This window comes from Capricornis sumatraensis, chromosome 9 (genome assembly GCF_032405125.1).
Source record: "Capricornis sumatraensis isolate serow.1 chromosome 9, serow.2, whole genome shotgun sequence".
Taxonomy (NCBI): domain Eukaryota; kingdom Metazoa; phylum Chordata; class Mammalia; order Artiodactyla; family Bovidae; genus Capricornis; species Capricornis sumatraensis.
The window spans coordinates 14,583,671-14,611,087 of NC_091077.1; the positions used below are offsets into that span (position 1 = coordinate 14,583,671).

General features: G+C 48.8%; 1 protein-coding gene across 4 annotated transcripts; it reads left to right on the top strand.

The window, feature by feature from the left end:
* The first annotated feature begins 14,696 nt into the window (after window positions 1-14,696).
* LOC138086645 (complement C3-like) lies at window positions 14,697-27,314 on the top strand. Of its 4 annotated transcripts, XM_068981486.1 has the most exons (20): window positions 14,697-14,811; window positions 14,924-15,131; window positions 16,742-16,916; window positions 17,063-17,133; window positions 17,222-17,474; window positions 17,725-17,812; window positions 18,721-18,823; window positions 18,963-19,083; window positions 19,340-19,455; window positions 20,131-20,271; window positions 20,363-20,572; window positions 20,769-20,975; window positions 21,275-21,436; window positions 21,704-21,833; window positions 23,004-23,084; window positions 25,108-25,305; window positions 25,462-25,573; window positions 26,317-26,402; window positions 26,516-26,655; window positions 27,122-27,314. In XM_068981486.1, exons 1-20 carry the CDS (start codon window positions 14,741-14,743, stop codon window positions 27,191-27,193), a joined length of 2,745 nt encoding a protein of 914 aa, XP_068837587.1. In that variant the 5' UTR covers window positions 14,697-14,740; the 3' UTR covers window positions 27,194-27,314. The 4 variants fall into 4 exon arrangements, 3 of the variants coding, with proteins under 3 accessions (XP_068837587.1, XP_068837589.1, XP_068837588.1); XR_011145395.1 differs by lacking the exon at window positions 27,122-27,314 and having other exon boundaries at window positions 26,217-26,402; window positions 26,516-26,633; XM_068981488.1 differs by lacking the exons at window positions 26,317-26,402; window positions 26,516-26,655 and having other exon boundaries at window positions 27,122-27,198.
* Window positions 27,315-27,417: the final 103 nt, after the last annotated feature.

A 27,417-nucleotide genomic window follows, 5' to 3' on the forward strand; every position in this document is an offset into this window, starting at 1 on the left:
AAGCATCTTTAGTTCACACCCCTCTCTGTATGTACGACCCTTCATTCATTCATTCATTCATTCATTCATTCATTCAACAAACTCTGCCTGACACATTTTTGTGTCTGGGCATTGCTGGAATCCCAGAGAGCACTCAGCCTCCAGGCACAGACCCCTCTGTGGTCAAGGCTAGGAGCAGAGAGAGCGGGCCCTGGGATCTTGGCATCCTGGGCTGAGGAGCCCAGATCAGAGAGCTGGAGTTGTGTCTGGGAAGGCAAGGAAGGCTTCCTGGAGGAGGGGGCATTGTCCCTGGACCTTGAAGGATGAAACAGGCTGTCTCAGTCAACCTCTGGACTTCATTATCTTCAATGTGGGGATTTAGGAATGATCCAAACATCCCCATCCCTCCTTCCCTCCTACAAACACACACTCAAAACTGGTTTGACTAAGGGGTTTCCAGACTTCCTTGTCACATACTCCATCAGGACAGCTTCCCAGGTGGTGCTAGTGGCAAAGAACCTGCCTGCCTGTAGGAGATATAAAAGATGAGGGTTCGATTCCTAGGTTGGGAAGATCCCCTGGAGGAGGACATGGCAACCTACTCCAATAGTCTTGCCTGGAGAATCCCCATGGACAGAGAAGCCCGGTGAGCTACAGTCCATAGGGTCACAAAGAGTGACCCTATGGATGTGAATGAAGCAACTTAGCACGCACACATTCCATCAGTAAAATGTGTTTGCAGACACACCAGCAATGTATGTGTATTTTTTCGTAAAATATATATTTGCAACTAATAGTAACCACTGTAAGTAATAAAGCTCAATTCCTCATGTATAAATAAAAACATTAAAAAGAAATAAGGCCTTTCTCACACCTATTAGCAAGACTACATTTTTTTTAATGCCCAGAAAATAGCAAGTGTTTGCAATGATGTAAAGAAATTGGAACCCTGTGCACTGTTGGTGGGCATCCCGGATGAATCAGCAGGTAAAGAATCCGCCTGCAATGCAGGAGACACAGGAGACTCAGGTTCAATCCCAGGGTTGGGAAGACCCCCTGGAGGAGGAAATGGCAACTCACTGTAGTATTCTTGCCTGGAAAATCCCATAGACAGAGGAGCCTGGTGGGCTGCAGTCCATGGGGTCGCAAAGAGTCGGACATGACTGGGCCCTTGGCACATTCCGCATTAGGCAGGCACTGTTGGTACGAATATAAAATGGTGCAGCCACTATGGAAAGTGGTATGGCAGTTCCTCAACCAATGAAATGAAATTATCATATGACTCAGCAGTTCCATCCCTGCTGCTGCTGCTAAGTCGCTTCAGTCGTGTCCGACTCTGTGCGACCCCACAGACGACAGCCCACCAGGCTCCGCTGTCCTTGGGGTTCTCCAGGCAAGAACACTGGAGTCCATCCCTGGATATTACCCAAAAGAATTGAAGAGATATTGTACACCCATGTTCAGAACAGCATTGTCCACAGTAGGCAAAAGGTGGAACCAACCCAAATGTCCATCAGCGGATGACTGGATAAACAAAATGTGACCCATCCGTACAGGGAGCATTTATTCAGCATTCAAAAGGGAGGAAATTCTGACACATGCTAGAACGTGGGTGAAACTTGAGGACATTATGCTGAGCGAAAGAAGCCAGACACAAAAGGATAAATACTGTACGATTCCACTTATACGAGGTCCCTAGAGGAGTCAGATTCAAAGAGACAAAGTAGAATGGTGGGTGCCAGGGGCTGGGATATGGGGGAACGGAGCGTTAGTGGTTAATGGCGACAGAGTTCCAATTCCGCAAGATGAAGAAAGAGTTCTTGGCGATGGATGGTGGTGGCAGTTACACAACAATGTGAATGTACTTGCCACTAATGAACTGGAGGGGCTTCGCTCGTGGCTCAGTGGTAAAGAAGCCGCCTGCCAATGTGGAAGAGATGGGTTCAATCCCTGATCAGGGAAGATCCCCCGCACCACGGAGCAACCGGGCCTGTGTGCCACGCTGTTGAGCCTGCGCCCTAGAGCCTGGGAGTCACCATTACTGGATCCCGAGAGCCCTAGAGCCCATGTTCTATAGCAAGAGAAGCCACTGCAATGAGAAGCCCAAGTACCAGAGCTGGAGAGAACCGGAGACTAGAGAGAGAGCAGTCCTTGCTCACGGCAGCTAGAGAAAGGCTGCACACAGTGATGAAGATTCAGCAACGCCAAAGATAAGTGAGCAATTTAAAAAAAAATCTAGTCAACTATACACTTAAAAATAGTGAAGAGGGGCTTCCCTGGAAGTCCAGTGGTTAATACCCCATGCTCTCCATGCAGGGGGTGCAGGTTCGATCCCTGGTCAGGGAACTCAGATCCTGCATGCCTTGGACAAAAAAAAAAAAAAAAATTAGTGAAGATGACACATTTTGTATGGTATATACTTTGCCACAATTTAATTTTTTTTTAAACCAATAAGGATTCCATCTGAACCCTGAGACAAGTGTCCCCCAAGTGTCTTGGCCTCCTCTTGAGAATTTGGAAGCAAATGGACTCTGGGTGTAAATGCAGACTTTGCCTATCATTCAGTGGGTGGCCCTGGGCAGGTGACCCCTCTGGTGTCATCTTCTACCAAACAGGACTAGCAATAAAGTGCTGAAACCGAAGTCCTCTGGACTGTTTCATTTCACTGGGAATACTTGTTGTGGTTTTGAGTTCAATAACCACCTTGAAATGCCAAGCTCCAGGCAAAGTGTTTTAATTAAAGTTTGCTCGGCAGCTTTATGGGATGGAGTCACTCAGAACATCCCCAGTTTCAAGAGATGGGGGTGGGAGGGGTGGGGAGAGACAGGAATCTAGTCTGGGGCCATCCAACTCCGTCTATGCTGGTCTTTAGAACCTCTTCCAATAAAAGGGAAACTGAAAGGAAAATCCCAGATCCTCAGAAGAGATCTTTTTGAGTCAGTGTGGGGGCTACTCAATATTTTTTTAAATCAGTTCCTCCTTTCTGCTCCCTCTGCACTGGATTTTTGAACAATGTTGGAATACCTGCAGAAGAATATCTGAAAGCAGACAATGGTGATGGTTGCACAAGCTTATGAATCCACCCAAACCCGCGGAATTGTGCACTTAAACAGGGCAGTGTTTGTGGCATATAAATGATATCTCAATTAAAAAAAATTTTTTTGAGTCCATCTGAAGAGGACAAGGGTTCAATCCCTGGTCAGGGAACTAAGATCCCCATCATGCTGTAACTCAGAGGGTAAAGAATCTGCCTGCAATGCAGGAGACCTGGGTTCCATCCCTGGGTTGGGAAGATTCCCCTGGAGAATGGAATGGCTACCCACTCCAGTGTTCTTGCCTGGAGAATCCCATGGATAAAGGAGCCTGACAGGCTATAGCCCATAAGATCACAAAGAATTGGACATGACTGGACAACTAACACTTCCATTTTCATCCCCGTAATTTCATTTCACGTGACCTGAATACTGATTTTTTTAATTAATTTTTCTTGGAATATAGTATTCACCTGTGATGTAGGAGATGCAGGTTCGATTTCTAGGTCCGGAAGATCCCCTGGAGAAAGAAACAGCAACCCACTCCAATATTCTTGCCTGGGAAATCCCATGGACAGAGGAGCCTGGCAGGCTACAGTCCAAGGGATCACAAAAGAGTCACATGCAAATTAGCGACTAAACAGCAGCACAATTGTGTTAGTTTTTGCTGTACATCAGAGTGAGTCAGCTAGACGTATACATATTCTTTTTTATTTTTATATTTTTCCCATTCTTTTTTAGATTCTATTTCCATATAGGTTAGTATGGTCTTCCCGCGGCACAGTGGTAAAGAATCCACCTGCCAAAGCAAGAGACCCAGGTTAGATCCCTGAGTCAGAAAGATCCCCTGGAGATGGAAACGGCAACCTGCTCCAGTATTCTTGCCTGAAAAATTCCAAGGACAGACGAGCCTGGGGGGCTACAGTCCATGGGGTCACAAAAAGTTGGACACAGCTGAGCGACTAAGCACATAGGTCATTACAAGGAATTGAGTAGAGTCTCCTATGTCAATTTTTAAATTAAATTAAATTTTAAAAATAATAGGTGAGGGACTTCCCTGGTGATCCAGTGGTTGAGAATCCTTCTTCCAATGCAGGGGACTCGGGTTTGATCCCTGGTCAGGGAACTAGATCTTTCATGTCACAGCTAAAAGGTCCCATGTACCACAAATAAGACCAGGTGAAGCCAAATAAAATAAATAGAGAAGTAAACACTGGGCTTCCCAGGTGGCGCTAGTGGTAAAGAACCCATTTGCCAATGCAGGAGACATGGGTTTGATCCCTGGGTCAGGAAGATCCCCTGGAGGAGGGCACGGCAAACCACTCCAGTATTCTTGCCTGGAGAATCCCATGGACAGAGGAGCCTGGCAGGCTCCAGTCCATAGGGTCGCACAGAGTCAGATACGACTGAAGAGAATTAGCATGCACAGACAAATAAACATTTAAAATAAAAAAGAGTAGATGACATAACATATGCAAAAGGTCTTCAATCAGGAGGCTCACCCAAGGATTAGATCAATCAGTTTCCTTCACCTCCGGCTTCCAGTTGCATTGGGTTCTGCCAGTGGGAGGCATCAGCAGGAGGTCAGAGGGTGGGAGGGGAAAGACCAGGGTGTTGTCCCTTCCATGCAGAGTCCCTGTGGATTTGAAGCATCTGTCCATCTCAGGCCCTGACTCTAGTTTCTGAGGACCCTCTCCCTCCTTTTGCCCCTTTCAGCTAAAGATAGTTGGGACCCCATGGTTGGCAGCACGAAGGCACTGCGTTATCCTCCATTAGGCTCCCGACCCCGGACCCTTCTTTAACCATTGAGCCTGTCCCCATCATTCCCCGAATTACCCATTGTGAGTGTGCTCTCTCTTCCCACCTGGGACGCTGACTGATGGAACAATACATGCATTTGACAAGACAGAGGAGCAAAGTGCATGCCCAGTAGCCTACCGTCAGACTCCACCATTAGAACGTTATTGATATTGGCTGCCTGCCTCGCCCCAAAGGGCTCCTCTGCCCTGAATTTTATGATTTAAAAAAAAAAAAAAAGAACTCCGATTATTTTTTTAGGACTTCCATATTGGTACAGTGATTAAGGATCCACCTTCCAATTCAAGGGACCTATTCAACCTCTGGTTGGGGAACTAAGATCCCACATGCCTTGGAGCAAGCCGCAACTACTGAGCCTGGGCACTCTGGAGTCCATGAGCCGCAACTCAAGAGAAGCATACCTGCCGCCACTGAGACTCGGCACAGCCTAATTAATTAATGTAGAACCTCCTTTAGAACTCTCCAGAATATTCTGCGATAACCTCTATGGGAAAAGGATTGGAAAAAGAATGGCTATATGTGTATATATAACTGAATCACTTTGCTGTACACCAGAAACTAACATAACATTGTAAAGCACTATACCCCAACACAAAATAAAATCTGTATTTATAAAATGTTTTTAAAACTCCCTTAAGTAAATTATTTTAAAAGACACAATTACCTCCTTACCAAGAAGGAAGAGCCATCATAGCCAGGATGAGTGAAGCCGAACTTGATTTTTATTTGCAGGTGGGGCAGACAGTATTCCAAACCCTGCTCATATAGATTTTTTTTTTTTTTTTTTTGGCTGCTCTATGTCTTCATTGCAGCTCACAGGCTTTCTCTAGTTGCAGTGAGCAGGGGTTGCTCTTCATTCTGGTGCACAAGTGTCTCATTGCAGTGGCTTTCTTGTTGCAGAGCATGGGCTCCAGGCACGTGGCTTCAGTAGCTGTGGAGCGCAGGCTTAGCTGCCCTGCGGCATGTGGGATCTTCCCAGACCTGTGTCCCCTGCATTGGCAGGCGGACTCCTAACCACTGGACCACCAGGGAAGTCTCCGTATAGACTCTTGGAACAAGAACACACCAGACCTTCTCTCCCAGCTTCCCTTGCAGCTTGAGGGTGAGCATGTGACCCTGATCCCACTCTGTAGATGCACAGGATTTAGAATGGAGAGCTGCCCACCCGGAGGAATGATCAGGAAGAGGAGGGGGCAGAAGGGATGCAAGCGTGGCATCACCAGTGTTGGCAACAAAAGCCAGAGCTGCTGGCTGGTTCCAGGAGGTGATTTCAACTGTGGTCTTAGCTGCTGTCCTGCCCTCACTTTGTCCTTTTCCATCTTCCAAGGCTGCTGATCCTATGAGGCCCCAGTATCCACCCAAGAAATTCCTCTGCAGCTTAAATCACCCTGAGTCAGTTTCTGCTGCTAATCAGGAAGAATCATCATCAATCCAGATAGCAACTCTACAAACAAATGCAGAGCCTCCCTGGTGACTCAGTGGTAAAGAATCAGCCTGCCAATGGAGGAGACATGAGTTCAATCCCTGGTCCGGGAAGTTCCCACATGCCACAGAGCAACTAAGCCCGGGCATCACAACTACTGAGCCTGTGCTCTAGAGCCCGGGAGCCTCAACTACTGAAGCCCTCTCGCCCTAGAGCCTGCAACAAGAGAAGCCACCACAATGAGAAGCCCACGCGTGGCAACTAGAGAATAGCGCCCAGCTTGCTGCAACTAGAGAAAGCCCACCAACAGCAAAGAAGACCCAGTCAAAAATAAATAAATAATTTACAAAACAATTGCAGTGGGAAGAGAAAGGCTGCTATTAAATTCTAGGTGGATGCTACCACTGACCAGCAGAGACTGGTCAGAGCTCAGAAGGTGATAATAACCAGCCTACACTTGACTCTCAATTTCTACACTCACACACCCCCCCATCCCATCTTCCCATCTTAGCAAAAATAAGTCCATCCTAACTGCTCGAGCCAAAAATCTTGGCATTATCTCTACTTTCTTTCACACCTCATAGATCATCTATCAGGAGATCCTATTCACCTGATCTGCAAAATATACTCAGAACCAAGTACTTCAAAACACCTTCTTGGCCTCCAGCCTAGTCCAACCGCCAAGATTTCTCACCTAGAATATTGTCCCAGCCTCCTCCCCTTCTGCATTTTCCTCCCTACAATATAGTCTCCAGACAACAGCCCAGAGGACCTTTAAAGATATCTTTCAAATAGTTAAAACATTCACAGTGCTTTTCAAAATAAAAAAATACAAAAGAACATACCCAAAAATAAAAATAAAAAATACATATTAAGAAATATTTTTAAGCCATTCTCTGACCCTTATCATTACTCAACTACCAAGTTTCTGATTCCCCACCCCTGCCTGTTATGATTTCCATGAGTTATTTATCCAGATTTTCTTTCTGAATATACAAGGGAAAAAAATACCTAATGAATGGATAAATGAACTGTGGTATATACACACAAAGGAATAGTATTCAGCCTTAAAAAGGAAGGAACTTCTCTGGTGGTCCAATGGTGAGGAATCTGCCTTTTATTGGAGGGTACACGGGTTCAAGCCCATGTCAGGGAACTAAGATTCCACGTGCCACCAGGCAACTAAGCCTGCATGATGCAATTAGAGAATCCCACGCACTGCAACAAAGACCCAGAGCAAGCAAAATTTTAAAATAAAAGGGAAGGAAATCCTGACCTGTGCTACAACACAAATGAACCTTGAAGACATTATGCCAAGTAATACAAGCCAGATGTCAAAGAACAAATACATCGCGTGATTCTATTTATATGAGGTACCTAGAATATGTAAATTCATAGACAGGAAGTAAAATAGTGGTTCAAAGAGTCTGAGGAACAGGAATGGGGAGTGAGGGTTTAGTGGGGATAGGGTTTCAATTGGGGAAGATAAAAAGAGTTCTGGAGATGGAGGGTGGTGGTCGGTCAACAACAATATGAATGTACTTAATGCCTGTGAACTGTACACAAAAAATGATCAAAATGGTCAATTTTATGTTGTGTGTATATTACCACAACTTTAAAAATAAGGGGGCTTCCCTGGTGGTTCAGTGGTTGGGACTGTGCCCTACCAAGGCAGAGGGGCACGTGTTCCAATCCTGGTCGGGGAACTAAGAGTCCACACGCTGCAGGGGTGCAGCCAAAAATAATACGAGAAGTTTTTTTTAAATTTTTTAACATAAAAATGCTCAAATACTGCCTACATTTAAAAAATAAATAAAAATAAATGTGTAGCATTTTAGTGGAAAAAATGAATATACACTTTTAAAACTTTCTTCACAAAAAGCAACATACTATACACAGAAGGGTGAAGAGTGAAGTGAAGGGATCTCTCCTTGAGTACGTCCTGGGAGTTTTCCCACATCAGCCGGAGGAGACTTCCTCATTCTTTGGTTCAGCCGTAATATATTCCATTGTGTAGATGGAGGGTAATTTACGCAACTGGTCCTGGAGTTCATGAAGAATCTTAGGGTTTCTCTGCAGCCTTTGGCTATGATAGAAATGGCTGCAGCGAATAACCTTGTGTTTATACATCATTTCATACATTTGCAAGCATTTCTATCATGGGATTTCTTGGCCAAAGGAGCTAAGCATTTGTAATCTTTATGAACATCATCAAATTCATCTCTACTGGGGAGGACTGAAGTCCATATATTAAGATGCTCACTTTTTAACAGCCCAACCATATTGAGCATCATTTTGCCAATCTAACATGTAAAAATTGGTATCTCACATTCCTCTTATTTTAACTTGCATTACTCTTATTAAGAGCAAGGCCCAGTGTCTTTTAATGCATTAAAGAACCCTTGTGTTTCATTTTTTGTGAACATTCTGACTACACCATTTGCTCAATTTTTTTCCTATGGGACTTGCATATTTTATGTAAATATATAAATTTATATTTATATGTTTATCATTAATTCTTAGAAACTCTTTACATATTATAGACATTAAGGGGTCTATAATATGAAGTACAGTTATGTTTTCCCAGGTTTTTTTTAACTTTTCTGTGGTGGCATTTGGCCCTTTTTTTTTTTTTTATGACGGTGCATTTGTTTATTTATATATTTATTTTGACTACATTGGGTCTTCCTTGCTGTGCTTGGTCTTTCTCTAGCTGTGGTGAGCACAGGCTACTCTCTAGGTTCAGTGCGTCAGCTTCGCATTGTAGTGGTTTCTCTCGTTACAGAGCATGGGCTCCAGGGCGCACAGGCTCACTAGTCGTGGCACTTGGACTTAGTTGCCCTGCACCGTGGGGAATCTTCTTAGACCAGGGATGGAGCCCATGTCCCCTGTACTGGCAGGCAATTTCTAACCACTGGAGCACCAGAGAAGTCCTGGCCTTGTTTTCATGTTGTGGGATTATTCACCTTTCTTCTTGTTACTTTTGGATTTCAAGTCATAGTAACAAAGGGCATCCTCAGACTAATTTGCTAATACAGAAAGAAAATGCCCCTCCCTTCTTCAAAATTCTCCATGGCTCCTTCTCTAACTTAGAATCAAATCCACAATGATGAGGCCTCCTACATGATCTGATCCCTGAATATTCATCTCAAATTATCTCCATCAGTCTCACCATCGTTCACTCCAGTCCCGGAACACAGGCCTCCTTGCTGTTTCTTAAACCTCCACACACACTTCCGCCTCAGGGCCTTTGCACTTGCTGTTTCCTCTGCCTAGAACACTTTTCCCAAATACCCACAAGTCTCCCTCCTTGATCTCATACAGGGACTCAGAGGGCCCCTCCCTGATCACCACAAGATGGCGCAAGCAGCTTCATTGTTTGCCTTGGACCTGCTTTATTTCTCATCACCTGACATATTGTTTCTTGCCCATCTCCATCCATTAGAATATCGACTCCACGGGGAGGAGACTGTTTGTGTGCTCAGTTGCATCACCAGCACCTATGGCACACGGTTGCTTGTTGTTCAGTCACCAGGTCACATCTGACTCTTTGCGACCCCATGGACTGTAGCCCACCAGGCTCTGCTGCCCATGGAATTTTCCAGGCAAGAATACTGGAGTGGGTAGCCATTCCCTTCTTCAGGGGATCTTCCCGACCCAGGGAATGAATCAAGGTCTCCTGATTTACAGGCAAATTCTTTACTGTCTGAGCCACCATGGAAGCCCTGAGAATCTCTGATTTCAGCCTAAATACCACTTCCTCCAGGAAGCCTTCCTTAACTCCTCAGACTAAATGGGTTATCAGGCTCCTCTGGGCTCTCACATCTGCTTATTTGTGAGTAGTTCTCCCTGACCTGGCTGTGAGCTCTTTGGGGACACATATTATTGAAATTCCATGGTGCTTTCAAACCCAGTAATCAACCCCAAATGTGATTGCTAAATTATTCTTTCTCCTCTGTTGGCAATAAGCTTCCCTGGAAAACTCTGGCAGACTTCAGAGACCGCCTTTGACCAGCAGAGAAGGCATGGGATTCCCGTAGGAAACAGGAAGCAAAGCCAGTTCTTGAAGCCCTGAGGAAGCCAAGAAATGCCCCAAGGAGCCTGAGCTAGGGCTGGAAGTGACTAAACTGGCCACATCCTGGCCATCCCTTCCACACTGAGAAGCTCCTGGCTCCCTCTACCTGAGCGATCAACCGTACCTCTCTGAGCGTCAGTTTCCTCATCTGTAGAATGGAGCAGTTGGTGGAAAGTCCCACCAAGCGCAGGAATTCGTAGGTGTACTACAGATGACAACTATCCGTTGTTATGTTGTTATGGGTGTTATTCCCAGTCTCCTGGGTCCTTCCCGGCCTTTCCCGGGAAGCCTCGGGCTGGAAGCCCAGGCGGAGGGGGACGAAAATAGACGCCACGGATCCGTGCAAAGCCGCTCCTCCCGCCCCGGCCTCCTTTCTGCAAGCCCGGCGTCCCAGGGAGGGAGGGGGAAGGAGGGCGGAATCAGCAGCGGCAGCAGCAGCTGCTCCGGGCTGGCCGCCAAAGTTCCCTCCCTCCGCCACTGACATTCCTGAGGGAGGAGGCCGAAGCGCTACTCAGCGACTGGCCGGAGGTTCGCGGGCGCCCTCTCGTGGCCAAGTTCAAGAGGTTGGACTTGATCACTGGTGGCTGCCGAAGACGTGGGTGGAACCCAGGCTACTCTCCCCAGTTCCTACCCTTCTTGGGCTCTCTTTTCGTTTCGTTTTTTAATCGAAGTAGAGTTGATTTACAGTGTTGTGTTAGTTTCTGGTGTATAGCAAGGTGATTGAGCCATAGGCTTCTCTGGTGGCTCAGATGGTAGAGAAGCTGCCTTTAATGCTGGAGACCCGGGTTCCATCCCTCGGTCGGGAAGATCCCCTGGGGGAGGAAATGACAACCCCCTCCAGTATTCTTGCCGGGAGAATCCCATGGACAGAGGAGCCTGGCGGGCTACAGTCCACGGGGTCGCCAAGAGTCGGGCACTAACGCTTTCACTTTCATATATATATATATATAAGTATATTCTTTCTCATATTCTTTTTCACTATTTCTAAGCCTTTATTGAATATGTTACAATACTGCTTTCTGTGTTGTTGGGTTTTGGCCCCCAGGCATGTGAGATCTTAGCTCCTCGACCAGGAAAGTGAAAGAAAATTAAAGTCACTCAGTCGTATCCGACTCTGTGCCACTCCATGGACTGGCCAGAATACTGGAGTGGGTAAGCCTTTCCCTTCTCCTCAACCAGGGATGGAACCCAAACCCCCTGAACTGGAAAGCACAGTCTTAAGAATGGACCAGCAGGGAAGTCCTCTCCATTATGAGTTATCACAGTATATTGACCGTAGTTCCCTATGCTATACAACAGGACCTCATTGTTTCTCCATTTTATTGACATATATATATATAGTTGTTTGCATCTGCTGATTTGGGCTCCCCCTTAAGTCCAGATTTCGAGGTGCAGTTCCATCTCTTAACTTGCTGTGTGACCCTGAGTGAGTCACTTAACCTCTCTGTGCTTCAGTTTCCTAACGGTACCGTTTAGGGCAGGAGACTTCACTCTGAGTTTTTTTCATGTGCAAAATGGGCCAATGATGGACCTTTAGATTGCTGAGAGGATTCCAAGAGTCCAGGTGAATGTGGCTCTGGTAAATATCCACTCCAGGAGGGCGGTGGTTTCCATTCTGTTCACTGCTGTGTCCCCAGCACCTACAGCAAGGCTGCGCATGCAGTAGATGCTCAAATTTATTTCAATTACTGAGCAAACACTTACCATTTTTCTTTTGGGGGACCTGGATTGGGGTGGGATGGAGGGGTCAGGTGGATGAGATATGAGCTCTTGTCATCACTCATTCAGTCAGCACCCATTCTTACCCCCATCCATTAGTTCATTGGATGGCAAGGTTATATCTCAAAGGATCCCCACCCGAGTAGTCTAAGTGCTTCCTGCCTCCTCTGCTGCTCACTGGCACCCTAAGGCAGTTTTTCTTTCCTGGACCCACTTCCAAATCAAAATACTGATAGAAACTCAAGAGACTGCTGCAGGCCTGAGTGTGCTGAAGAGAGGCTTGGAGGCACCTACCTGGCAAAGATTCCCACTCAGGAGACAGATGCATTGGCATGGAGGAAGGAGCCCAGACTGGAGAGAAAGATGAGATTATACAAGTCTCTGCAGCCGCTCACCATTGGGTATCCCCCATCCTGGACATGGGGGGGCCCCTGGGATGGGTAGGGGGATGTGAACACCTGGTGTAGGGATGAAGATGTGAAGTGGGAGAGCTCACTCCAGCCAAGGGAGAGCTGAACAAGACCAACAGAGGTTCCCTGAAATCCTGGGACAGCGGTAGAACATGGCACCCCAAATGGACACCAGTGTTCTAGAACTTTCTAAATTAGGTCTCACCTGCATCCCTCATCCAGGCCGTAATTCCATTCTGTTGGTTCTTTGTTTCATAAGAGACTGTTTACCATAGACTTAAGGTAAGGGCATTAACCAGCCCGCAGGGCTCACGGGCCTGATGTGGGGCAAGTTGCCCACCATCTCTGGGCCTCGGTTTCCTCATTCACACAATGGGTGGTAATTCTTACTTCCGCATGACTCTGAGACTTCAGCGAGTGTACATCTGGCACATAGTAGGTGCACAATAAGTGCCTGAGGAATAAATGACTACCTTCTTTGTGTCTGACACACTCAGTTTCCCAGCTCTCTACAAAGGTAGAATCCACACAGTGGGTACACAGCGAACCAAGGTCATGGGAAGCTATGAAATCTAAGGAGAAAATAAGTTCTCAGAAAAGTATCCACTCCATGAAAGCAGAGACTTTTTCTATTATGGTCACTGCTGTGTCCCCAGCATGCTAAGTAGGGCCAAGCTTGCAGGTGAATCTTTGTAGCATAAATGTATATTATCATTGTTTGGGGAGGTCTGGGTTCCTCCTAGGCAAGATTCCCCAAGCTAGCAGTGTTGCCCTCATCGAAGGAGGAGACCTCTTTTTATTTATCTTTGGTTGCATTGGGTCTTCACTGCTGCAGGCGGGCTTTCTCTAGTTGCAGTGTGTGGGGGCTACTCTTCAGGTGTGGTGCATGGGCTTCTCATTGCAGTAATGTCTCTTGTTGCAGAGCACAGGCTCTAGGGTGTGCGGGCTTCAGTACTTGAGGATCCCAGGCTCACGAGTTGTGGCTCGCAGGCTTTGTTGCTCCGTGACATGGAGAATTTTCCAGGACCAGGGTTCAAACCTGTGTCCCCTGTATTTGCAGGCGATTCTTACTTATCCACTGTTCCACCAGGGAAGTCCAAATAGAGCATATTAGACAGCCAGTGAGAATGATTTCAGGTCAGAGAAAGCCTTCTTCCAGGAATGCTTCAATCAGGATGTGTTTCCCTCCATGGTTTAATGGCAACCCAGTCCAGTATTCTTGCCTGGAGAATTTCATGGACAGAAGAACCTGGTGGGCTACAGTCCAAGGGTCACAAAGAGTCAAACACGACTGAGGGACCAACACTTTCACTTTCACTATAATAGCGTATCATTTGCCGTCTGGAAAAAGAACCCAAAGAGACTGGTGTAATTTTGGAATAATGGACAGTGGGCAATTTACCAAGTGTAACTGTCTCCTGCTTCCCTGATAGCTCAGATGGTAAGGAATCTGCCTGCAGTACTTGAGACCCGGGTTTAATCCTTGGGTCAGGAAGATCCCCTGGAGAAGGGAATGGCAACCCGCTCCAGTATTCTTGCCTGGAGAATCCCATGGACGGAGGACACTGGTGGGCTACAGTCCATGGGGGTCACACAGAGTCGGACACGACTCAGCGACTAACACACACCATCGTCTCCTTCAAGGAAGGAGAAAAGCCATGAGGTTCATGCTGAGTGAAAGTTGCTCAGTCGCACAGAAGCCCAGTAAGAGGATTTGACCTGTGCATTTTCCAGAACCTTCCACTACAGTGGGTCCCAGGGCCAGATGGCTAAATGCCTCATACGGTTGGTCACACCTGCGATTGGGAAATAAAAACATAATGCCTGCATTGCCCTTGTTAAAGCAGCTACCCCAGAAATTCTTGCCAATTTCACAAGGGCAGAGGTGGGGACATCCTGTCTCCTCCTACCCCTACCTCCCAATCCCAACCATGTCCCGAGTGTGTGCTGTGCCCAGTGGTCACCTGGCCTGGGAGCTGACCTCCTCCCTGCTGTGGAAGGAGAGGGCTTCAGGATGAGACTCAGTGGCTGATGGGAAAGCCAGCCCTCCGCACACTCTGGCCCCCAAGGTGGGGGTGGGGCTGGAGTAGTCCAGGTGCAAATTTCCCCACCCCCGACCCTGCAGAGTGCTGGTTGAGAAGGGCGGAGCAGCCCCCTCATCTTTCACTGGATTTATGGGAAGTTACTCCCCTGTTCGTTTAGACATTAACTCAACCAGGACAAGCCAAGGCAAACAGACCAGCGCTGAGGTGGACAAGAGGACAAGCATCTTCCACCCACCGCCATGGATGTGCCCTGGGGCCTGGGGTTGCTTCTTCTCCTCCTGGGGATCCCCGTCGCCCAGGCTGAGCCACTGTGAGTCAGAACTGAGGGGACCCTGCCGCTGGCATGATTCCTTGCATTTGACCCCAGCCCGTCGCTTCCCCCACTTGAATCCCCCCATGCCCCTGTGTATGGTCACTGGCAGGTACATCCTGGTGACCCCCCGGGTCCTGCGGATCGGCAGCCCAGAGACCATCCATGTGGAGGCTCATTCTGACTCCAGTGAGCCCCTCGGCCATCCCCTTGAGGTGAATCTCAGCGTGTGGGATTTCCCCATGAAGAATATTCTGGTGGCCAGGAGAAAGCTCGTCCTCTCACAGGAAAACCACTTTATGGACCAGGCCTCAGTGACGGTGGGTGACAGGCCAAGATGAGTGGGCTGGATATACTTGCTGCTCCTCTCATGTCCTATTTTTTAACTTACTGAAGTATAGTTGATTTACAATGTTAATTACTGCTCTACAGCAATAGTCTTCCCTGGTGGCTCAATGGTAAAGTACCCAGCAGCAGTGCAAGAGACTGGGATTCTACCCCTGGGTCAGGAAGATCCCCTGGAGAAGGGAATGGCTACCCACTCCAGTATCCTTGCCTGGAGAATTCCATGCATAGAGGAGCCTGGCAGGCTATAGTCCATAGGGTCGCAAAGAGTCACACACAACTGAGCGACTAACACTTCTTCTTCTTCTTTTTTTCCAGAAAATCTCAGAGTAATCAAGTGAAAGGTTAAAGGTGGGAAGGAGAAGATGGCTTTGTTTCAGGGTGAACACTCTGAGCAAAGACCTGGAAGGGAGATGCAGCATGGTGGTTTGGGAAGCAGAAAAAGATTTTAAGATCTTTCTTATTAGGCCTCAGCTCAGTTGGTAAAGAATCAGCCTGCAATGCAGGCTTTGATTCCTTTCCCCGGTTTGATCCCCGGGTCGGAAAGATCCACTGGGGAAGGGATAGGCTACCCACTCCAGTATTCTCGGGCTTCCCTGGTGGCTCAGATGGTAAAGAATCCACCTGCAAGGCAGGAGACCTGGGTTTGATCCCTGGGTTGGGAAGATCCCCTGGAGAAGGGAATGGCTGCCTGAAGAATTCCACGGACAGAAGAGGCTGGCAGGCTACAGTTCATGGGGCCACAAAGAGTCAGACACAACTGAGTGACTTCCACTTTCGTACATTCTTTTCCATATTCTATTCTATTATGGTTTATCACAGGATTTTGAATAGAGTTCCCTGTGCTCTACGGGAGGATCTTGTTTATCCATTCTATATATACCGGTTGGCATGCTTTATCCATTTAGAAATTCAAAGTCCCCTAAGTCTGGGCTCCAAGAAAGGCCTTGATTAGCCCACATGACACCTCTGTGTAAATCTGAAAAGAAATAATACCAATCAACTTACAAAACAGAAAGAGACTCACAGTATTAAAGAACGAACTTATTCTTGCCAGGGGGGAAGGATCTGGGGGAGGGATAGTTAGGGAGTTTGGGATGGACATGTACACACTGCTGTATTTAAAACGGGTAACCAACAAGGACCTGGGAACTTTGTTCAATGTTATGTGGCAGCCTGCATGGGAGGGGAATTTATGGGAGCGGAGTTTGAGGGAGAATGGATACATGTACACGTATGGCTGAGTCCCTTCACCGTTCACCTGAAACTATCGCAACATTGTTAATCGGCTATACCCCAACACAAAACAAAAAGTTAAAACTAAAATACAATAAATTGTAGCTTGAGATTTGAAAGAATAAAAGGCGCCCTCTGCTGGTGACTCGGGAAACAGCCTAAACGGGATTGCATCCGGGCTGAATGCCCTAGCTCGGCAGCAACCTGGGCGGTGCACGCGGGAATCTTGCCCCCAACGGCAGAGCCCGAGAGCTCCCACTCAATTGCTTCTCCAAAGCCTGGTCCAGGGCTTTGCCCGCAAAGATGGAGACCCCAGCAGACCCTAAGGAGTGTGGGCATCTCTCCCCAGATTCCCGAGGACCTGGTCTACCCCCCAAAACCCGGGACGCAGTATGTCATCATCAAGGCAACCTGGGCACCCACCTCAGTCTCCTCATCCATGGAGAAGCTGGTGTTGGTGGCTCCCCACGCTGGATACATCTTCATCCAGACGGACAAGACCATCTACACTCCCGAGCAATCAGGTACAGCCCCCCTGGGCTCCAAGTTCCACCTCCCAAGGGGTCCTTCTGTCCAAGGCCCCCCTCCCTCACCGCCCAAGATCCTCATGACGATACCCAGCCCCTCTCCAAACCCTAGCCCACGCTCAGAGTCTTCCCTCCTTCTCCAGTTCAATACCGGGTGTACACCGTGAACCACAGGATGGATCCTGTGCCAAGGACTTTCACTCTGGACATCAAGGTGACCTCTCCTGAGGGGAGAGTGGATCCCAGGTTCTGTCATATGCTGGAAGGCTGGGGCGTGAACCACCTGCTCTCTATTCCTGCAGAACCCGGAGGGGATTGCTGTGATCAGCAAGGATCTCCTGCCCGATAACGGTGTCTACATAAATTCCTTCACCCTCCCAGAGCGTATCAGGCACCCTGCCAGGAGCTCTAGAGATGGAGTGGGGGCAGGTCTTCCTTCTCAGGCTCCAACTCTCCTAACTTTCTGCCTCAGCATTGGGACCTGGACCATTGAAGCCAGTTACCAAACTGCTCCCAAGCAGAAGTTCAAGACAGGCTTTGAGGTGAAGGAGTACGGTGAGAAGGGCGTGCCGGGGAGGACAAGGTGGGTCCCCGCAAGGAGTGGAGCTGGAAATGCAAGGAAGGTCTCGTGGTGCGTGTTCCATGTGCCAGGGCCTGAGCTGGGGGCTGGTGAACAGGACCGTGTGTCCAGCCCACCAGAGCTGCCAGAATCATCGAGGAAGGAGCAAGTGGGGCAGGGAAGGGACGGGAGTAGGGCAGGCACAGTGAAACGCTGAGGGTAAGTAACTCTCTTTACCCCACCCAGTGCTCCCATCTTTTGAGGTCCAGCTGACACCCAACAAGACTTTCTTCTACCTCAGGGATGAGGTTCTGGGTGTGAATATCCAGGCCCGGTGAGTTCCTTTACCCCTAGCCTGGCCAGAATACCAGGGAGGCCAAGAAGCTGAATGGGCAGAGAAATGAGCCCTTCTGTAGCTCTTAGGATATAAGAGAGACACTCTCTGCCACCCACGAGACATTCTTGTCCTGTGAGGTCGTGCACATCATCCCCTAGGTCTCCAGGGTTGCACAAGCCACCTTGTCTTCATAACGAAGTTACACCATATCTCACGGTTCGGACCATCTCTAAAGATCCATGAGGTCGCATAGGCAACTTTGCCATCTCCTGAGATTGTCCAGGTCATCTCTGGAGCTCAACAAAGCTGCAAATGCCATTCACTGCCTTTTGGAATTTTACAGACCAGCTCCACAGCTCTATAAGGCTGTACAGGCCATGTGTCTGCATAGGGTTGTAGTGGCCGTGTCTGTCACTTCTTGACATTATACAGACCACTTCTTCAACTCTATCATCCCACACAGGTCACATAGAGTGCCTGATGAGGCTTCACAGACTGCCTTTGCCACCCCAGGGTTGTTCAGACTTCCCTGTGGCTCCATATGGCTGTACAGCCTACCTCTACCATCCTGGGAGGTTGCATAGGCCACATCTGCAACCCAACAAGGCTTCATGGGATTCTTTTGTCACCTCCCAGGCTTGTGTTGGTCAGTAATGGAATCATCTTAGTCACCAGGGGCCCCCTCTGCCCTTCCCAAGTGTTACAGCCTTTCCTCCAGCTCCATGAGGTCCTACAGGCTGTGTCTGCAGACACGTGAGGTCATGTCTGCAGGCAGAGACGTGAGGTCATGTCTGCAGGCAGACACCTGAGGTCATGTCTGCAGGCAGACACGTGAGGTCGTGTCTGCAGACACATGAGGTTGTGAGGGTGCTTCAGAGCTAGTGAGATGGCTATCCATCCTCCAGGTATATATTCAACAAGCCAGTGGATGGACATGCTCTGGCCATCTTCGGGGTGAAGCAGGACTCCCGTCGGATCCCCATCCAAAGCTCCCTGCAGAGGGTGGAGGTGACTGAGGCTTACTCCTCTGCTGTCTCTCCTCCCCCCGCCTCCTCTCCCCTCTTTCCCCTCTCCCACCTCCCTTCCTTCGACCATCCCGCACTTCCCAAGGAACCGTTTCCTCTCCTCTCTCCTACCCTGAGAGCAGATCGCTCAAGGCCACGGCCACATCTCCCTCCAGAAGGACGCACTGATGGCTGCCTTCCAAGGCTCAGAAGAGGACTTCATTGGGGCCTCAATCTTCGTCAACGTCACTGTCTTCTCCTCAGGTGCCATCCTCACCTGGGCCCCTGGCTAAGCTCACGACCCTGTGTCCTTTCCCAACCCAGGCACTCCACCCATGTGACCTCAGGCCAGCTCCTTAGCAGAGAAATTGGGAAATGCCAGAAGGACTGGGAGGAGTCAAAATTGTGTTACCATCTTATCTTGCCTTCACCAAGTGGTGCCTTCCGTACCAGCAGCCCTGCTTCTTCCCCAAGAAACTTAACATCTGCTGCATATTTCATGGTCCCCTTGCCTCTCCAGGGGGTGAGATGGTCCAGGCCGAGATCTGTGGAGTGAAGATTGTTCGGAGCCCGTACAACATCAAGTTCATCAAGACACCCCAGTATTTCAAGCCGGGGATGCCATTCCGCTTTAGGGTCAGAGTCTGGGTTTACTCCACTGAGGGACTCAGGGCCCCCCTCCCTGAAACAGACCTTCCCAGGACACAAAATCCCACACTGGATTCACCTGCCTCCCAGAATTCATCTGTCTGAGAGTTGGGTCCATCATGTCTCCAGACCTATTCCAGGGTTCCCTCAAGTCACAACTCAAATCCCCCCAAAGCACAGAGATGGCTCCAGAATTTCTCCAAAGATGGAGGGGGGATGGTTACAGACCACAGTCAGCCTGGAAGGTGGTGCTTAGACGTTTATCTTGAGACTGCATTTGCACAGAAAGTGTGCTATTTTTGTACACGTTCTTTAGGGATGATTTTGAGATGTCTGGTGGGCATTATTAAAGCTGGTGACAATCCTACTCCAAGTTTTCCCCAAGCCCTGCATGTCTCCTCCTATGCTTTTCTCCCTCAATTCCCCCCCACCCCTACCCACCTGGCACACCAAACACCAGGGCTGCCACATCTGGCTTTACTCTGCAAAACTCTAAGCGGCACCATTCATTGGCACTAAATGAGTGGTGCTCCTGGTGTTGTTCAGCACACAACTTGTACAGCTGTGCAAAGCAGTCTTATCCAGACTGCCTTCACAGTTCCCACCTCTTCCCTAAGGCCACTCTCAGGCCTGTCCTTGATCTCACACCAGATTCCACTCCAGGTCTTCGTCTCAAATCCCGATGGGTCCCCAGCCTCCAAAGTCCTCGTCAGCTGCAGGGATGAGAAAGTACAAACCACACTAAGCGGTGAGGCTACTCTGGTCATCAACACAGCTGCCAATCTGAAGGAGCTCACTGTCCGGGTACCACACTTACGGGGCAGGGATGGTGGGGCTGGGGTTTTGTAAGCTGGAAGCGTTATTGGGGGGTTTACTTGTCCATCACTCTCCTGAGGTGAAAACTGAAGCACCAATCCAGCCAGAGGAGCAGGCTTCAGCCAGTATGACAGCGCGGCCTTACTCAACTCAAGATGAGTCAGGGAACTTCCTGCACATTGACGTGAAGACACTGAGCACAGAAGTTGGCAGCAACCTCCAGCTGAGCCTCAACACAGATCTTCGAGATTCTTCTGTCAATAAAGAGATCACTCGCTTTACCATCCTGGTGAGGGGCTGGGACTGAGGAATTCTTTCTCTGGTACAACCCTGGCAAGCTGAGTTGGTGGGAACCATGTGGGATGGACTCAGACCATCCCACATGGGCTGAAGCAAAGGGACTATGGGCCTCCTTTGTGGGCTGGGATAACCTTGGGGAAGGGCTGGTCCTGTCCTTCTCATCCTTACTCTCCCTTATCTCCAAGGTCTTGAGTAAGGGTCAGATTGTGCACGCCAAAGAAGTAAAAAATCATGGGAGTGTCTTAGCATCCACCATTATTGATGTGACTTCCAAGATGCTGCCCTCCTTCCGCATTCTGGCCTTTTATTTACTGCCCAAGGGGACGGGACAGGACCCTGAACTGGTGGCTGATTCCATCTTGATTGATGTGAATGACAAATGCCAGGAGAAGGTGAGCCTAACTCCTTACAGTTGTACACCGCCATCATAATTCTTGGGAGATAGTCTGTACAAAGTCAAGGGCTCTCAGTCTGGGGGCAAGGGAGAGGAAGAGGAAGTGATGTGGCATTAAAAACTCAACCTCAGGGGTGAAGAAGATGCAAGTAAGTGTGCGGAGTTGAGACTGGCCTGGTGGGGTTCCCAGATGCACCATCTGAGCTGAAGGGAGCAGAGGCTGGAAAGTGGACTTCAGGAAGCCCCTTGGTGACCTATGAGCCTCTTTTCCTCACATCTCTCTTTTTCCTTGCTTAGCTGAAGATTGGCTTGAAGCATGAAGCATACGTCCAGCCTATACAACCCAGCAGCCGGGTGGCATTGAAGATTACAGGTGATGCAGAGGCCACAGTGGGGCTGGTAGCTGTGGACAAGGCTGTCCACATCTTGAACAGCAAGCACAAGTTCACACAGAAGAAGGTGAGAGCGTGTGGGCTTCGAGCCAAAAGATTTCCTGGAGATTCTAGCTGGAGCCTCAGTTTCCTCACCTATTAAATGGGTAATATTGGTGATTGCAAAGATTCAAGGAGCCTGTGGACAGCATAGAAGTTGGCAGGTGGTAAGAGCTCAATAAATTGATGATGGTGTGAAAATTTATTATTTGAACCAGCAATTACAGTGTACCATCGCACCTTCCCTGGAGGGGTAATACAAGCTCCAAATCCAGGGTCCTCTCTTGACCCTCAGATCTGGGATACGGTAGAGGAACATGACATTGGCTGCACAGCAGGCAGTGGGAAAGACAGACTTGCCGTGTTCAAGGATGCTGGATTGGACATGAAGATGAGCACAGGGATGGACACTTTGGCGAGCACAGGTACAGATCGGGGAGGAGGAGGGCAGAGGTAGGGAAAGTGCTATCCAGTGGTTAGGCACATGGGCAGATGAGCTAAAATCCAAGACGCTGCTGCTTACCGTAGGTCAGTCATATTTCCTCTCTGATTCTTAATTTATCTGACCATAAAATATACATAGTAATAGAAGTAGCTCGCTGTGTGCTAATTAAGATGCAATTTTAGCCGTGTTTATTAGAGATACAAATTAACATCATCTTAAACAAGGGAGACGTTTATTTCTTGCTCAGTAACAGGCCAGAGTGGAGAAGGCAATGGCCCCCCACTCCAGTACTCCTGCCTGGAAACTCCCAGGGATGGAGGAGCCTGGTGGGCTGCAGTCCTTGGGGTCGCTAAGGGTCGGACACGATTGAGCGACTTCACTTTCACTTTTCGCTTTCATGCCTTGGAGAAGGAAATGGCAACCTACTCCAGTGTTCTTGCCTGGAGAATCCCAGGGACAGGGGAGCCTGATGGGCTGCCGTCTCTGGGGTCGCACAGAGTCGGACACGACTGAAGTGACTTAGCAGCAGCAGCAGCAGCAACAGGCCAGAGATTATTCTGGGACTCAGGCTCCTTCAAGCTTATTGCTCTGTTGTATCCCAAGATGGAGGCTAATCAGGACCTCCTTCCAGGCACCAGGACAAAGGGACTTGAGAAGACACTTCTCTCTCATCTTATTGGCCAAAATTCAGTCACACGGCCCATCTAGACGCAAGGGAGGCTGGGAAATGTAGTATTCATTTCTGAGTGATACGTTAAAGATGGAGGCTTAATTGCCACAAACCACAGGGGAGAATGGATATATGGGGGACAACTAGGCATATCTTCTCTCAGCTACAAATAGTAAAAACAATAATGATTTCTATTTACTGCAAGATGGAGCCTGCACTAAGTACTTTATATGCACGATCTCACAGATAGAACTATGAGTATTCCATTTTACGCAGCTGAAGAAATTAAAACCCAGAGAGGTTAAGTGACTTGCTGAAGATTGCACAGCTTTTAAGTGTCAAAACTTGAATATGAAGAGGCCATGAGATAAAATGAGGTGATGCATATAAAGCACTGGGTAGGCAGTAAGCACCCAGTAAGTATCAAGAATGTGGATAATGGTCTTGACTTGTCCTCTCATTCTTCCCTCTGACTCCCAGACTGGCACTGCCCCCCAAGCCCCTCTCCCAGCCATCGCCGCCGCCGCTCCTTGAAGAGGTTGGAGACCAAGAGGAAAGCAGGTTAGTACTAAAGCTTGGTTCCCTGCTGCTGCTGCTGCTGCTAAGTTGCTTCAGTCATGTCCGACTCTGTGCGACCCCATAGATGGCAGCCTACCAGGCTCCTCTGTCCCTGAGATTCTTCAGGCAAGAATACTGGATTGGGTTGCCATTTCCTTCTCCAATGCATGAAAGTGAAAAGTGAAAGTGAAGCAGCTCAGTCGTGTCAGACTCTTCACGACCCCATGGGCTGCAGCCTACCAGGCTCCTCCATCCCTGGGAGTTTCCAGGCAAGAGTACTGGAGTGGGGTGCCATTGCCCTACCAGGGCTTAGAACAGAAAATTGAAACCACTCTAGATACTCCAATGAGGAGAGGAGTGAGTTAATGACGGAAGTTTAGTGCTTTGAAATTCATTAGCTGAGCTTTGGGAATGGAAGTGGGAAGGGTGTTTGCTGGGACTCAGTGTCATGCCACTGGAGATCTTGCAATGCACAAAATCTCAGGAAATTGCTGTCAATATCCCTTGGGAAACTGATGGGTCAATAATGAAACACAGAATTATGCCTGCTACAGAAACAGATGTTAGCCCACCTAACAACTACCACTGATGGTAGGGAAAACGGTCTCCACCTCTCTTCCACTTTCCAAATCCTATACAAGAGCGTCTGAAAAGTAAAAGTGAAATGGAATTCTCCAAGCAAGAATACTGGAGTGAGTAGCCATTACCTTCTCCAGGGGATCTTCCCGACTCAGAGATCAAATCCGGGTCTCTGGCATTGCAGGCAGATCTTTTACCATCTGAACCACCAGGAAAGCCCCCACAAGAGTTTCTGGGTGGCAGAATCTTGTTCCATCCAGAACCCTAGCAGCAAGGGAGTTGGGAAATGTAGTTTTTAGATGTCTAGAGTCTGTGATACTGAAAGGGGAGAAGGATAACATGTAGATGAAGACCAGGGTGTGGACAGGATCGAGAAGTCTAGAGCTGAAGGAAGATGGGAGGTAAAACTGGGTGTTTTTAGAAGATGGATTCTATGAATATTAGACTTTTCAGTCTCTTTGAGCGGAGCTAATTACTTTGTGGGTCTAAATAAGGGGGAAATAAGTGAAGTCTAATAAAAATTTAGGTAAAACGCTATCGAATTTCAATATCAAAAATTCTGCTAACCTTCACAGAAAAGTACATATTAGAAACTGGTGTTATATTTATGAGAACAATCAGTCATATTACTTAACTATAGATATTCTATCATGTTATATGGTAGACGGCAAGATTTTTAAACTGCTCTAACACTTTAACCGCTAAGTGCATTCCTTCAGTTGGATAATTTAGAAGCCTTTCAACTTGGCATCATGCTCTATAGCACGTTTTGTGTTTTCATTTTTTAAAAATACACAATAGAGCCAAGAGTCAAACTTGCATCTTTTTAAGGCTTATTTATTTATTTTTGGTTGTGCCGGGTCTTCGTTACTGCAGGCAGCTTTCTCTAGTTGCAGAGCGCAGGGGCCATGCTCTAGTTGCCGTGCGCGGGCTTCTCACTGAGGTGGCTTCCCTTGTTGCGGAACACGAGCTCTAGGGCACAGGCCTCGTAGTTGTGGTGCCTGGTCGTAGTTGTGGTGCCTGGTCGTAGTTGCCCTGTGGCGTGTGAAATCCTCCCAGATCAGGGATCAAACCTGTGTCCCCTGCGTTGACGGGCAGATCCCTCGTCACTGCACCACCAGGGGAGTCCCACAATTGCATCTGTAATAAATAAACATGGCATTGCCAATCCCCATCCAAAAGGAAGGAGGAAGAGGAGTGCTTCTGAGCTGTGCGACCCTGGGCCAGCGAATTGATCTCTCTGTGCTCAATTTCCTCATTAGAACACATCACAAGGGAAGGGTTCAATGTGAAGCTTCAGGGGAAAGATCGAGGCAAAGCTCTAGGGACAGCATTGCCAGAGATGCGGCTAAACAGAGGTCGAGTGTCATGGTGCTTAGGTGGATGGGTCCCTGCTTCTTCAGGTCCCTCCCAGCCCCTCCTCTGTCTCTCGAACTCTGGCCTGCAGTGAACAAGTTCAAGACAGAGCTGGAGCAGAAGTGCTGTGAGGCTGGGCTCCGGGAGAACCCAGTGGGACTGTCGTGTGAGGAGAGGATCCCGCATGTCCGCTATGGACCAGTCTGCACCGCTGCCTTCCTGAGCTGCTGCCAGCTGTCTGAGACCCTGACTCGGGAGGCCCGAGAGGAGCAGCTGCTTCTGGGGACAAGTGAGGGGGCCATGGCAGGAGGCACAGGGTTGGGAGGGCTCCACTGAAGGGGTGTGGAGTGCGATGGAGGGTTGGAGTGGGAGGACCCCACTGAAAGGTCTGGTGGGTCATGGGAGACGTGCAGAGGAGACCCTCCCCTGCATCTGCCCTCTGCAGCGGATGAAGATGATGACTTAGATGACCTCTTCCTGGAGGACGAGCCTGTCCGGAGCTTGTTCCCTGAAAGTTGGTTCTGGAAGACCATTACTCTGCCAAAAACCACAGCAGGGTAGGATTATGACTCTCATGTCAGCCTCTGGTTCCTGGCCCTTCCATGCATTATCAGGGGATGTGGAATCTTCCCAGACCAGGGATCGAACCTGTGTCCCCTGCTTAGGCAGGCAGATTCCTAACCACTGCACTACCAGGGAAGTCCTAAGATTGCGTCTTTAATAAGTAAACATGGCATTGCCCATCCCTCTCCAAAAGAAAAGAGGAAGAGAAACAGCAGCAGCAGCAGCAGCATAAATCCCACTCCCAGCTCTGCCGCTCGTGAGCTGTGTGACCCTGGGCCAGTGTATTGACCTCTCTGTAGCTCAACTTCTCCGCAAGTTGAATGCTTCTAAATTAGCTAACTGAAGGAATGCCCTTAAAGATTTTAAAATATAACAATTTAACCGTCTTATTGTCTACCACATAACACGATTAGAACAGCTATAGGTCGGTAATATGACTTGATTGTTGCCGTAAATAAAACAACTGTTCACATTATGTACTTTTTTCAGGGCCAGTGCTCCCGGGGTGATACTGAGCTCTCAGAATCGTCCCATGCCTTCCTGGGTGGGGATAAAGATCCCAGTGGGTTCCCATCCCAAATGATGGCCTTCTAAGGATAATGTCTCTAATTGGGTGACTCACTGACCCCTCCATAGTGATGTTAAGCCCAAGACAGTGACCTTCAAATCAGAGGCTCTGTCTAGGCAGCACAGACTCATCGTGTCCCCTCCATCCATCCCCCGGGGCTTCCTGCAGCATCTCTCAGTACACCACTGACGTGACCATGCCTGATTCCATCACCACATGGCAGTTCGTGGCTGTCAGCATCAAGACTGGACAAGGTGACCCCACAAGCCCAGGGCTGAGGAAACAGGAGAATGGCCCTGAGCAGCCCCCACCCCCACCCCCAGGACAGTTGGCCTTTGCTTGACTGCGAGTGCTCTCCTGGTTCTAGGTCTTTGCGTCTCAGATCCCTTTGAGCTGACAGTTATGAAACCCTTCTTTGTGGATCTTAAGTTGCCCTTCTCCGTGATCAGGAACGAGCAAGTCCAGATCCAAGCTGTGCTGTACAATTTCTTGCAGCAGTCAGTCAAGGTGAAGCCCCCAGCCTTCCCCCTGTCCCTTCAAACGTATCTGTTGATGTGTTTTATGAAAAGGGATGGAGTGTGTCCATTTACCGAAGGGGCCACTGAAGTGGCAGCCTTTTTGTGAAAGCTTCTAAGACATTTTCTCATTTAAGCCTCACAATAACCCCAGGAGATGGATGCTCTGACCATTCTCAGTTGAGAGATCATTGCTTCCTGAGGTTACACCGCACCCAAGTGACAGAAGCCTGGAATGCTTCAGTCCCTGGGGTCACAGAGTCGAACACTTAGTGACTGCACGTCAACAACAAGTGACAGAAGGGGTTGGAACCCAGGCAGGGTCTTTACTCTCAACCACTATGCTACATTGTCACATACTCAGGATTCTCAGGACGGAGGCAGGGAGGAGACTGTGACTTTAGGGTCCTGGGCCTCCTCAGGCAATCAAGATGCCCTAACCGTGCCCTCTGCCCCAGGTCCGAGTAGAGTTCCCTCACAAGGAGTCATTATGCAGCGCAGCAAAGCCAGATGACCTTCCCGCCGGATAGTGGCTGTGCCCCCCTTCTCCTCCAAGGTGGTGCCCTTCATGCTCCTTCCACTTGAAATAGGCAAAGTGGATGTGGAGGTCAAGGCCAGAGGCTCCATGGTCCAGGACCACGTGCGGAAGACACTCCTGGTCCAGGTAATGGGCACTCCCCAGCCCTTGCTGCCCATGTAGACAGTGGGGTGTCTACATTTGGGGCTCCAGGCTGTGATCAGGGGAGGGGCTGGT

Coding starts and splice junctions, on each gene's coding strand:
- LOC138086645 (XM_068981486.1), top strand. CDS start 14,741: ATGGATGTGCCCTGGGGCCTGGGGTTGCTTCTTCTCCTCCTGGGGATC. Junction 19,456..20,130: donor GGATGCCATTCCGCTTTAGG/GTCAGAGTCTGG, acceptor ATTCCACTCCAG/GTCTTCGTCTCAAATCCCGA. Junction 20,573..20,768: donor TCACTCGCTTTACCATCCTG/GTGAGGGGCTGG, acceptor CTTATCTCCAAG/GTCTTGAGTAAGGGTCAGAT.